The sequence below is a fragment of the Amblyraja radiata genome, chromosome 16, assembly GCF_010909765.2.
Source record: "Amblyraja radiata isolate CabotCenter1 chromosome 16, sAmbRad1.1.pri, whole genome shotgun sequence".
Classification (NCBI taxonomy): Eukaryota; Metazoa; Chordata; class Chondrichthyes; order Rajiformes; family Rajidae; genus Amblyraja; species Amblyraja radiata.
Genome location: NC_045971.1, coordinates 29,185,805 through 29,200,022, shown reverse-complemented (window position 1 = coordinate 29,200,022; position 14,218 = coordinate 29,185,805). Strand labels below are relative to the sequence as shown.

Sequence of the window (14,218 nt, the reverse complement as noted above, 5' to 3'; positions counted from 1 at the left end):
TATAGTGTTATCTAATTTGAATGGATAGCATGCACAATAAAGCTTTTCACGGTACCTCGGTACACGTGATATTAATAAATCTAAACCTAATTTGGTGATACTAATTACACTCTCCGCGATATTGTAGGTGAGCCAGCAGCTGGAGGGTCTAACCAGCATGGAAAACTTTAGTGAAGAGAAAATGATCAACCAAATTTCCATCAGGTTGTGATGGCAAGGCAAGTATCTGCAGTAAGCTCATGGATTGCAAGGCTTTCCTTCTCAAACAAATAAACATTCTAAAGAGAGATATGGATAGGGGGAGTGGTAACTGATCAACATATGCAGCGAGTTAGACAAGGAGATTGTTGTGATTAGCTTCCAGGGAATTGAGAGCATCAGGATTTCAACTCAGCACATAATGCAAAACAAGTAATTCATGCTCACTTCAGAATGGTGTATGACTTCCAGGCAAACTTGGAGGTAATGGTAATACCATCTACATGATAACCTTATGCTGCTGAGTCATTTGAGGTCACAGGTTCGAAAGGTGCTGTGGAACTTTAGGCGAATTGCACTGCAATCTAATAGATGGTGCATACAACAGCACTGCTTCCGTGATAGCCAGAATGATGGCTCAAGATGATAGTTTAGAGAGTGAATCAATTGGCTCCATTTTCTCGGTGTTATGATTCTTAACTGTTGTAAGAACCTCATCCGTTGAGGCAAACTGAGAATATTCAATCAATTGCTCTCGCGCCTTGTAGATGGTGAGAACTCTTTAGGGAGGCAGAAAGTTAATTACAGTGGGTGCTGCACTCATAGTCAGATCTATTGAGATTAAGTTAAGCTTGTCAATGGAATCTCCCAGTTGGTAGTGGAGCCAAGAATAATGTGAAATGATTCAACTCCTTCTATTTTTAGATTACTGCCTGATGTGTTATAGCTCCAATTGCACCTACAAACGTTGCAGGTGATATATAAAAGCAGTTTATTTTTCTTTGCATGGATTCCTCTTACCGCACAGCACAACAAAGAGTGGATGCTGCCTAGATCTGTGTGCACTGACCGACTGAAAAAATATAATCATGATTGAACACCCCCACTTCTGACCCGATAATCAGGTCATGACGAAACTGCTGAGGAATCACTGGATGTGATATTAATGCAGAGCTTTAAACCGAGAATTGGGTTATATAGTTCCATCAAGACCTAACTTTGAGTCCTAAGGAGCTCCTTTCGTGCTACCAGAAGCGAAACAAAAATTGGCCGCAAACCAACTACGTTTATATTAGGCATATATAATCAGTGATCAGTTTGAATCCTGAAACTGAGTGACATCAGTTTTGCTCATGTTCTTTGGTATCACATTCAGTCAACTGATGCCAATGTCAGTTATTCTACCTCCTTTGTGTTTTGATGAAAGATTTAATGAGGTCTGGAGGTGTAACCCTAGCAGAATGCAAAGTGAGTATCACCAAGCATGTTATTGGTGTGTTATTGCTCCTTGACAACACGTTGCGGAGCAAATGACAGAGATGGACTCACCATGCTTTTTGCTGCCAGAGTATATCTGGGCTATTTTCCATTTTGTCGAATAGATGCCAGCGCGGTTGTGTTCTATGCTCTGCTATTTACAGTGGGATAACATGCATTTCTCCTTACCACTTAGCACCTCAAAGGATGGGTGCTGTCCAGATCTGTGTACGCTGACTGACCAACGAGGTGTGGAGGCAAGTCATTTGGTATTTTTAAAGTGGAGATTGACAGACTCTTGATTAGTAAATTTGTCAAAGGTAATGGGGAGGAGGCTGGAGAATGGGGTTGAGAGGGAAAGACAGATCAGCCAAGATTGAATGACGGCGTAAACACGTTGGGCTGAATGGCCCAATTCTGCTCTTATGAACTTAAGAAGTAACTCATATTGTGCATCATTTATGCACACACAACATTTATTGACGTTATATGGAGTGATTTGGCTGAAAACGAATTTCTCTGGTGATGTGGATCTCGATGGTCCAGCTTGATCTATGTAGGATAGTGGCCATAGGTGGTTGGAGAAGGTGACAAACATTTCACGTTTATGCTCGTGCTGTGGTCCACCATTGTTGGAAAAGTTATGAGGATTTCTCTTTCTACATATTGTTTAACTGTCCACTACCATCACTGGGTGTGATAAAACAACAGAACTTTAATCTGAGAATTGGATTAGAGGATTATTTAGTTCCATCTCTGCTGTCTAGATCTTGCTGGAGGCAGATGTTGATTAACTGATGAGATGGCAATAAAATGTTGTTCATTATATCACCATGCTGGTTGTACATGTTTTGCAAGCACGTAGATCTGTGATGTGATGTGCTCAGTTTGGTCCTTCAATTTTACACAGATCTTCTCCTGGTTATCACCGAGGCAGGGTCGATCTTGCTTGAAGTAGTGAAAGAATTAGAGATGTGATGGGTTTTAATATTACAGATTTGTGGTAGAATACAAGTATATACATGGGGGAGAAGGAATAAAGGATTACATTGACAACTTTAGAAAAGGAGAGACAGCAGAACAGCCTGTTTCTGCACTGTTCATTCCACATTGCAGGAAACAAAATGCTGGAGTAACTCAGCAGGTCAGGCAGCATCTCTGGTGAAGGTCGAGAACCTTCTTTCTACATTCTACATTGTCCTATGTATGCACAGGACAGGTTTGGAGGAATATGGGCCAAACATGAGCAAATGGGACTAGCTTAGCTTGGGCATCTTGGTCTGCATGGACGAGTTGGGATGAAGGGCTTGTTTCTATGCTTTATGATGCTATGGCAGTGCAACATAACATAGCACAGCACTTTTTGAGACAGGACTTTACCTCCACAGACATGCGGTTGTCAGTCCTATCAATCATTTCACAAAAATATATTTCAAGTGGCTGATTTACTTCTGCACATTCTGTGACTCCACAGAAGTTGAATGTCAACCAAAATATAGTATTTGTTCCTAACATTATTGTATGGTACTTCGAGTATAGCATCCTGAGGTGAAATAGAAAAGCTGGCTGCAGGTATAAGAAGACATTAGCTTCTGGAGTAGAGAAAAATGGCAAAAGAACTGGGAAAAGGATTCGTTCTCAGCTGAGGAAATGAGTAAAAGTGTAAGTTGAGAAGAATTCAAACGCACTTTGTCATTTCTTTTAAAAAAGTAATTCAAAATTTTAAGAACTTCGTGATCCAAATTGCTAATAATGTATACAATGAAAGATTGGGATTATTTTTTGGAATGAAACTGCTCTTGTAACTCTGATCTTTAAAAAATAGGTCACACATGCTGTCCCTACTTTGTGAATCTGTGCCAGATTTTGAGGTAAGTAATAAAGAATCTATTCATATGCTTTTCAGAATGAATCTGGTTTAATGGTTCCAATCCATGATGGGAGATCAGTGTGTCCTTCAATTAAAATGAAAAGTTAAAGCATATCTTAGGTCTCATGTTCAGCTCTTTTTGCTGAAGAATCTACTGTTGTATGTTACTACTGCTATTTATAGGAGTGGCTACTGGCCATTTAATGTATAAAGAGGAAGAGAAGAAAGGAGAATCTGAAAGGAAGGAAATAAAGTCAGAAAAAATAAAAGTAGCAAAAAATGTTCACAACAATAAAAAAACCAGACCTTATTTACATTTCAGTAGTTTTATTGGCATGTAAAACACTAATCCTGATCAGTATCATTCCAGGTAATTTCTGAGACTATTAAAGAACAAGTTCCATTTTGACGAAACATAAATCAGTGTTAAAATGTTGCTAACATATGAAATAGTTCTTCAATCCGTTTATGAATTACTGACAAATTCATATTAGCATCTCATTCTTATAGACACTTTTTCACCATGCTTCTTTACTATAATAATGTCTGCTACATTAAAACAAGCAAATATCTGCAAAAGATTTCAAATAACCTACACACAAAAAGCTACACTTAAATACAATGGCAGAAATAATATATTGCTCAAAACGTAGAAATTTTTAATTCCAACATTGTTCAATATCTTATTACATCTTCTAGTTAAAGTGCCTTTGCAACCTCCCTGTGCTTTATTTTAAAAATTGATAAAGTCTTATATCAATCCCTTAAGAACTAAAAAAAAAAAACTGTAGAGGGTCATTGCACTCAGAATGCACCATATCAGAAATGTGTCTTCTTTTTTGCCTTTTTTTCCATTCCAAAAGTTGTCTCGTCTTCTCCTGGAAGGCACCTTACTTGAATATGGTTCCATGGGGAATAGGCATCTTCCACTTCTTGTCCAAGTGGTCACATTCAGATATAATCGTAGCCCACGACTATTATCAATTCTGATGTTGTTCTCATTTGAGTCAAGTTAGAGAATAGTTAGACCAATAGTCAGACAAATGCATTTCACTCAGAGGCCACTTGATAACTGAATATTTATCTCATGGCTATTGGTATAATGTCTTATGCAAAGGTACATGAAGATTAAAATTACCACAAAATAGATTAAAATCAATAGTTTTTCTTCAATAAGAGAATAGCTAAAATGTTGCATATAATTTCAATACGATTTCAAATTGGAACATTTTATATTTTTACAATCAGCTTAGACATGTCACATCCACCATAAATTGTATCAGAGCTTGACTTTAATAAATTGACAGCTTCCAAACCAAATTAGATCATCCTACAATCAAATCATCCAACAACTCAGATCAAAACTGGAATCTATACCAATTTGTCCCTTTAGCTAAAGTGTCAATGGGGCTTTCATTATAATATGGAGACAAACTAAACAATAAACATACACGGTAAAGGACAATGTATGTCTAATTTTGTGAACTAGAACATGTCAAGAAATGTTAAATATCAGATATTATATAGTTTACATCTTTAGTTTTACATAGTTCAAACTGCAATCTCAAAATAAAAAGTGAGATGAATTTAAGTTGCAGTTGACTTTTGCTGTTATTGTTCAGGTTACCTACATTTAAACTATAACTGTGTGTTAGCACACATATTGTAGATATCCAAGCAATTATTTTAATGTTCTGAATGAAATCAATAGACTTAAAAAAGTAATGGTAGCTGGATCTTCCAAGTTTGTAGAAAATCAAATTCAGTTTTGAATCTGAACCATCAAAGCAGACAACTGACTTTTGCCTCCACAATGTCACTTTTTTGTAAAAATTGAAACTGCTACACTATTACACTTGGAGTATTTGGTAAATTGGCACGAATAAAAATACATGAAAATGTGATGGTAGAGTGCATTCTAGTTTTTATACTCATCTCTGTTAGTGTTGAAAATAGCACAGCTGCCAGAATAAAAATATAATATGTGATATGACAAGAAATGTTTAGGCTGGCTTACATTTTAATTGGTGCGAGAGTGACATAGAACCCGCTTAGAGTCTTGATGTATCACTAAATCAACTGCATGTATATTGAAATCAGGGGCAAATTATACAGCTTCGCAATCCTCTAATGCATGGAGCACAATTCAGCAAATCTATGTTTTTTTTGCATATTCCTGTACAAAAATGTGCCCGGCATATAACATTCACACTTGCAGTGCTGTCATCTTCAAAGTTTCATGTGAATCACAAGGAGTGCTGCAGGATGTAGCAAATATCATCCAGCTAATCAGAAAGAAATGGTGTCCAATTTCCTCACCTCGGCTCACAAATCATCATGTTGGGAGGAAAATTCAGGGTAACTAGAATTTGAGGCAGGAATTTGGAAAGCAAGAATTGTAATTATTGTAATCTTGGGTATATAGAGAATAGATCAATAGGAATTGGCTAAAAGTAATTTCTGTAGTTCAGTTCTATACTGTAGTCATTTATATGTCAAAATATATTCATCTAATTTTGGGCAGTTTAGATACATGCCAAAATTTGCGACACGGGATCAGTAATTGCTTCTAGTCCATTTCTTTCTCTGTCCAATCATTTTTGCTTGTGCCTTCATCTGCTGGAATCCTGCTCTATGTTACATGGAGGTCTGAGACTTGTGGAAAATCCATGCTTTTTACGAACAAACAAATTCAATGTGAGCTTGCATGTTGTTTTCAGAATGCACATTATCATTTAGTACAGCAACCAATTCCTCAAAGAAAATGCTTGAAAATATGAAGCAATTTGTTGTGCTTAAGCACCTGCTCTGTTGGTGGCGGCCATTGAAGAAACTCTGAAGGTTTGAGACGATCAGAGCGAAAAGTAAAGAATGTAGTACGAGCAAAAAAAAAATCAAAAAAAAATCCTGTGTTCCATTATTGGGGAAAAGTTAGACGTTTCCTTTTGCAGTTTTCTCCTTTTAGATTCAGATTCTACATTTTCATACAAGAATAGACCCATTTAAAAAAAATTATTAGGAAGTAAATTTGTGGTATAATTTCTTGTTCTTGAGGGAATGGAAAAGAATAAAAAATATTGGGCCAAGCATAAAATCAATTGCCAGTGAATTATTTCCTGAATCAGATTACTGCCCAAGACAAATATCAATACTGTCGGGACTGAGTAACATGGATTTCCAGATGAACAATATAATGGCAATACAATGAATTTCACATGGACAGGTGTTGGATTCATTTGCTGAAAAAATGACAGACATTTTAATCCAATTTTATTCTAGCTGCACCAAAGCTTTTTAACAATGCAGTATATATTTTCAGTCTGATTATCTAAAATTCTATAAATGACCCAACTCGATTTAGTTAAGTTAAATCCGTTACCATCAATGGTTTCGTATTACATTCTACAACAACAGCTAAAGACACCAATTATTTTTAATTCCTCAACTTTGTCCAAGTTTAATTTTGTAAATTGTTTGAGATCTTTCAGTAATGTCAGGGATATCTTCGCACTTCAAGTCAAATCAGTTTTACATATTATGTACTGATATCTAAGCGGCAGTACAGTACAAATCATGCTCTGTGATTTATTTAGCAGCAGTAATTTTGCAGTGTGATTTTTTGTGTCATATTTCTGAATTAAACATTTTCATAAAGTTCTTGTCCTATCTCTAGGTTAATTTCTTCTATATCATCAGTAATGTCTAATTGAATAATAAGTAAATTTAGGATGCCATTGGTTAGAAGGTTTATCAGGTAGCACAATGTTTTTTATTGCTATGCAGTGGTTTTCTTCCAGATAGGTTTAACCCTGCAAGCATTTAGTGTAAATTGGTAGATTTTACTGGGACCCCATGCATTTATACATAGAAGCTAGTGGACGTGCAGTAGTGATATCACCAAGCATGCAATGGATGACTGATGTTGCCCCAACCATATTCTGACAAATACAGATTTAGGAAATGGACTGGGCCACAATCCCAGCAGCAACGCTTGACCAGAGGGTATATCCCTACCTGAGCTGCAGTTACACAGGCTTCCAGTAGTCACAATGACTCCATCTTAAAGGCAGGTCATCATTCTTTGTGGGGGCCAAACTCTCAAGTACCCGTCCCCAAAAGTTCGATGTTCCTTTAGATGTCGGGTCAAAGGGTGCCTGTTTCCAGCATCCATCCACAACTTTGGGCAAGACTGCTTCAAAGTGGCCCTATTACTTGAAGCAACATTTCCCATTAGGCAGAGATACAAGAAAGACCAATAAATCACAATTCTAATGTACACACTGCACTGTATGCAATACACATTAGATAATCGCTTCCCCAGTGACCTCACATGAATCTGACCCAGGATGTCCAAAGCAATGTAATGCTAGTTTTAAAATACAAAAAATAAAATCTCAATCTGTTTATTTTTCATGAATATTAACATAAGCATAATGGTAATTTGGTGTCATTGCAAATCCCAAGCATTTTTGGTATTATATGGAATTTTCTTTTTAGTTGCGTTGTTATATAATTTCAGGCATTTCCAATCCATTATTTGGTTAGATCAACACTTCAACAATTAAACCAGATCATAATCAGTCTACCGCTCTGCTTAAACTAAGGCCAATTATAAAGTTATTGAACAGTATTCCATTGGTTGATATATCTCACCGATCATTCTAAGTATTATGAAAACCTTCTTTTAATTGTGAATTTCAAACAGTTCATGGATTTTACTTGGAGACACAAGAAACTTCAGATACTGGAATCTTACTTCCTTTCCCAGAGTCGTATTTAGAGTCAAAGCACTACAAAATTTAAATAAGGAAAATAATTTCTTGTTTTCTGTTTTGTCCTGCAGAAGTTTAAAGATTACATGTTCGGAAACATTCCATGGAAACTTGTAATGGAAAGTTCATAGAATTTACTAAACACTGATGTGGGCTGGCTAAATGTTTGAAGCATTCTGATACGTGGCTGATGGCTGCATAAAGATTATAGCTTGGTTAGTACACTATCACAGGAACATTAATACATTCCATGCAAAACTTTTAAATTACTGATGAAGCCGTCTTGAGAATTGAACTCACACTGATATATCTACAATATAAATATTTCTACCACTGTGTGCTGGTACAATCTTTCTCCCTAACTAAAATAGTAGATCATTTATAACTACTTTTCTCTGTGTTCCGGGAAAAGGTGCATTTGAAAAATCACAATTAGTGTTTAATCACAGCTTTTACATTGTTGACCAAATAACTAGCATTGTTGATATAGGGAAATATGTGTTAGATCCTGAACTAGTATAATAATTAAATATTTCAGTAAGCTTTAGAATCATGCAATTTTACTATTAATTTTACTCTACTGTTTCCCGAAAAAAGCTTTTAAATTACTACTGGAAAATGATAACGCTTTCTGAATCTCTTTTAGGGATGTTGGAGCAATATTATCTCCCTGCACAATCCTCAAGGAAAAGCAATATATCTTCTCCAGACTCCCAGGGAACGACTTGGGCTTGAATTGCAGATGGTTCTGTCATTTTGAACTCGGAGATCAACCTATCCAATGGATAGTTCTTCCTTGGGAAGATGACATCAGTTGTCGTCAAATCTACAGAAGGGCAGAAGTCATTGGTGCCGTCTCCAACGTAGAAGATTTTATCAAATTCAACTTCCTCTTCAGCACGTCGTACGAGGTGATCATGCAGGATCTGTCTCTTGCACATGTTAATGGGACACTGCTCACACACATGGGAATGGTAAGGACTGATTGTGAAGGTATTTTTGTTATCAAAGCACGAAGGATTTGTGTATATTTTCTGGAAAGCGGTGGATAGGTCATTTGCTTGAAGAATGCTATTGATAAAGAAGGTGTTGGCATCTGAGATAATAACGCATTCAAATAAATCTGGGGACTTCCTAAGGAACTGAAATAGGGTTAACATCTCTTTTGTAAGTGGGGTTTCTGCGAGAACCTTTCTCATGGTTTCTTCTTTGACCCCCGTCTCTCCTAGATACTGGAATACCTTGCCCATATATTCACTCCAACATTCTTCATCCTGAGGCCGCAGTAATTCTTCTGGAAGACTTTGGTCTGGGTTACATTTGAGGATGACACAGTCACTGTTGTGTTGAATGATGGTTTCATCAAAATCAAATACAATCAGAAACTTATTCATTATTATCAAGCAGAGCTACCAGGGCACAAGTAAAATGCTTCTGGAAAACAAAACAAAACAAAAAATATGTATATGTTAAGAGAATATTGAAATGTTATTATCACAAGCTGTCCCAGTGGTGCTGGGTTAAAGTCTCCACTTTTTAGTCCGTAAATTACAACTTTGAGGCTTTGTAATGAAAGAAACCAAGAACTTAGCATCGTTCACCTATGTAGGATGTCCCAATGTTATTTTGCAGAGAATCATTTACTTTTGGTGCAGTCTATTTTTTTTTTTTATATACATAAGCAAACTTTAAAGCCAGTTTGTACAGTGTCCAGGCAATCTGTTTTAATGTTGTTGGCGGATGGATACATATTGTCCTGAACACCCGGGAAACATCCATCGTCTTCAAATTGTGCCAAGGGCTCTTTTGTGTCCACCTGATCAAGGCGACAAGACCGTACTCCAATGCCTCATCCAAAAGGCCGGTGATTCCAGAGATTTCAAACATATATCTGATGGCTTTTGACAATTTTCAACTGGAACGGCAATTGGGCCTCTCTCCAGACATGCCAACAACCAGTCGAATTATAACTGTCCATAGCAAAGAGATGAGCAGAAGGTATTAGAAAACACGAAAAAAACATTTTGTGACATATCCTATCATATTCTCAAATCCATCTCAGGTTAAAAACAGCTTTACCACAACATCGATTTTCATTTGATTTTTGCTTCAGCTTCAGAGCATTGTTAATATGTATCATCTGCAAATCAATCTATTAGTAGAACCAACTCAATACAAAGTGAGCTTTCACTTCTTTCAGTAGCCCTGAGGCTGATAATCCAGAAGGTTTTACGTAACCTAAGCTTAACATCCTGCTTTTATGAGAATAATTTGTTGTAACCTTTTGTTTTAGCCTTTTCCCATCAATCCTCCTTGTTGCATCTCTAAATAATACTAAATAATACCAGAATAAGTTGCAAAATGCTCCTTGTCACATAGTTTTCAGAGCTCCCTGCTCAGTTCCAACAGAATTGAGTATCAAATTGGAAGAAATCTAACAGTTGAAATTCATCCTTGTTTGCAAGCAAATTGGAATTCAAGTTCAGAAGTAGTTTTCCACTACTGTATTGTATGTTTAACACACTTGAATTTAGTATGTATAAGTGCAAGTGTAACTATATGAACTAAGTGTACAACATGGCAGGGCCTTCACACAGTGTTATACCAGACATAATATTTCAGTAAAACATGGCTGCTTTCAATGAAGGTTGTTCTTCTATTAGCTCTTGCAGCAAGATACACCACATTGGTGTTAAGTTTGGAAATGTTGCTGCTGGTGAGAATAGGAGTGTATGTGGTGGGGATGGTAGAAATGGCCATGGAGGAAACATTGTGGAGCTTGGGAGTACAAGAGGACTTTGCCATTCACACTGTATATGTGTTGAGTACAAGTACTCTTCAAGGTCTCACAGAACAGAACAACACATCAACATTAGTACTAGAGCAGGACAGTGGTTTGGAGACATTGTTGAATCTATTGGCACTGTAAGCAAGCTTTTGAATTGTAATATGGAAGACAGAGTGCAGAGTTTAAAGGGACATTCCAATCCATCAACAATTTCTGAGAGAATTCGAGCAAAGCATGTTAAAATATTGGATCTGATGTTTGAGGTAGTGTTCTGGATTGGTACTTGCAGGGCGAAGAAGAGTGAGAATGCAAGTCATGTTTGTTCAGGATGTGCTTCTAAGCTAATGGGAGGAATCCAGAGTTTGGCAGGAATCCAGAGTTCATCTGAATGCTTAGTGCTCGAGTCACTGAGTGGGATAGATGGGAGATATTGCCATGGGTGCCAAGGGAGACATCTGGCCTCCAAATTCATGTATGAGGCGGCCTGGGATTACAGTCTTACAGTCTTAAGAGCAGAGAGAACATTCCATTAGGTTTCAAATCCTTCAACAAATCATCAGATATTAGGAAATAATCCCCATATGCTTCAAAAACATGGAGGTTAGGATGTGGAACAGATACACTGTACTGTATGCATGATACAGTCAGTGGATGAAGAGTCAGTAAAAGGAACATTCAATAAAATTGATTATATTTCCGAAGAGAACGATAACGATGAACACATGCAAGATCGTTGAGGAAGTGATTATAAATATGCATTTCAATCATGCTGATTCTTACAATGATGGAATTAGGGGAAGTGTATGGAACTCACCAGTCACCGTCATGGTTGAGATGGGCTGCAAGGGTGTCTGACAAGGACAATTTGTCCATTTGTCTTGCTTAGCTATGGGCTATGCCCATGCTTCCATGATCATGGGAGTGAAATGAACCTAGTTGCTTAGACTGTGTTTTTAAAAGGATCATGATCCTGGATAGCGAGGAGATCCCAGAGTCACTTGCACTCGAGCCCCACGTGACCAGCCCAGTGGTTTTGGGAGCTGCTCAGGAGCCTCTAGCTTCTTGAATCTTGTGGATCGTAATTTCAGGGAATGGTGAAGGCTGCAAATAAACTATATGAGGAAGGAAAGTTTGAGAACTTGGGAACTTTGCGAACTCTCAAGGAATGGGAAGTGTGTTTTAGTAACTGAAGGAGTTTCAGTTTCAAAGTTTAGTTTATTTACACGTGTACCGAGGTATAGTGAAAAGGCTTTCATTGCGTGCTAACCAGTCAGTGGAAAGACTATACATGATTACCATCGGGCCATTTACAGCGTATAGATACTTGATAAGGGAATACCGTTTAGTGCAAGGTAAAGCCATATATAGTCAACAACTCAAAGTCTATGGAAGAGGGCAAGATTCACTCTGTGACAAACACAAGCAAATTAAAATGAGTCATCAGATGAAGCTGGAAGGTTTCACCGAACCAGGAAGTTGAGTATTTTGGGAAACACTAGAGCAGTCACCAGCTGAACAGGTGCTGGATACCTGACGAGGTGATGTTTTGGGAGAAGCAGAGTAGAAAAACGAACTGCTCAAGACGGAGTTTCAAGCCACATTTTAAAGATTTTAAAGTTCGTGGTCGCAAGTTGGCCGAGAATCTTACGTTTATTGAATTTGAGAATGAAACTAATGCAACATCGGCACCAATGTAAACAAGTGCAGGGATGATCCACAGTTGACCGCATTGTGGGCTGGTTATTCAAAATTAGTAAGAATGAACTGCAGATGCTGGTTTCAACCGAAGATAGACACAATAAGCTGGAGTAACTCAATGGGACAGGCAGCATCTCTGGAGAGAAGCAATGGGTGACGTTTCGGGTTGAGTCTCGACCCGAAACGTCACCCATTCCTTCTCTCCAGAGATGCTGACTGTCTTGCAGAGTGACTCCAGCTTTGTGTCAATCTTCTATTCAAAATTAGTGATATAAACATGATGCAACATTGATAGAAAAAGAATAGCAGAACAAATATGTAAGAGGAGCACTGTGTGGTTTACTGGAGTCACTGACACTTCAAAATGACTAATGTACAGCTTCTGAAGATGAGATCAGGGAGATTGAATGAACTTATAACTGATCAAATTAACTGAGTATCCATCTCCACAAATAATCAGTTCCCTGCATGAGTATACAAGTATACATAGTTATTTGGTTGTACGATGTTTAGAGGGGCGAGAATGCATTGTACATGGGCATCAGTGTATCTTTAAGTTCTGAGTGTACCATATGGATCAGCCTGATATCTTGCTGCACTAGACTCTGCTGTTTTCTCCAATAAAGGATGTTCTGAAGTTAGTTCTGTCTAGTCTGTGATAACACAGCAATACCAACCAAACTCCCATTTTCATAACAGCAGCAAAGGATGAATTTCTGTTTAAGAAGGAACAGCGAAGGAAATAGGCAACGTTTCTGTTGTCTAGTTACTGAAAATTATTTTCCAAGCTCTTTTACTTTGCTAGTTAGACTAACCTGAGAGGGACTAGACTGACCAACTATCTGAGAAATAATTAAATCTTGGGACAGTTTCAACTGGGTTGCACCAATTTGGTCAAACCAAGTAAATAATTGAGGGATTTTAAGTGCAGGTTTTGTGCAAAGGCAGACTCTTTCCCCTCTATTATTTGCTAATCCTAAAGAGCATTGCGCCCAATTTTGCTGGAAGCAGGTTTTGTACTTGTTAGCCTCCCACAGATGCCTGCAGACATTTCTCTTTTGTGGCATTACGGCACCTTATGTCCTGATTCCCCTGATGCTGTGACTATTTCACAAGGCGAAACATGGGTACCAAGCCCCTGCCCACACACTGTCATGACGACCTTCTGAGAGTTCATGCTACGAGATAGTCTTCTCCCCACTTTCTAAACATCCCTGATGATCAATATTAACAACATTCAATTTCTTTTAAAGCTAATTTAAAAAATGAAACATTATAAGATAACAAATGCATTAACAACCACATTCAACTTATTTCGATTAATTATTTAAAATCATGTAAAATACAAAATTAAGCACTTACCTTCACTTACCTTTTTATTGAGGGTCAGCAATCCCATTGAAATGAGCAGTTTTGGGCGCACTATTGGGTAAAGCTGAGAGGCCAGATGCAAACTGCATCCATTCTCTCAGCTCAGGTCAATCAAGAACTGCCCCTGGATTCAGTGGATAATCCAGGGGTGGAGCAAGGCGTAGATACTGTTTGAGTTTGATCTCCCCTCACCCCTTCATTACTTTTACAATGTCGTACCCAGGGCGGAAATCTGGGACAAGCTGATATGTGCACTGCAGCGAA

General features: G+C 37.7%; 1 protein-coding gene across 4 annotated transcripts in view; it reads right to left on the bottom strand.

Annotated features, from left to right (window-relative positions):
* Positions 1 to 3,632: 3,632 nt before the first annotated feature.
* phospho1 (phosphoethanolamine/phosphocholine phosphatase 1) overlaps positions 3,633 to 14,218 on the bottom strand; it is a 39,904-nt gene continuing 29,318 nt past the window's right edge. For 3 of the 4 annotated variants that reach the window (XM_033035378.1, XM_033035379.1, XM_033035382.1), the window contains exon 2: positions 3,633 to 9,531. In XM_033035378.1, the coding sequence (XP_032891269.1) occupies positions 8,760 to 9,491 (732 nt within the window). In that variant the 5' untranslated portion in view covers positions 9,492 to 9,531 and the 3' untranslated portion in view covers positions 3,633 to 8,759. Of the gene's footprint in view, positions 10,068 to 14,218 lie in introns of all 4 variants that reach the window. The other variant, XM_033035381.1, reaches the window with a different exon arrangement.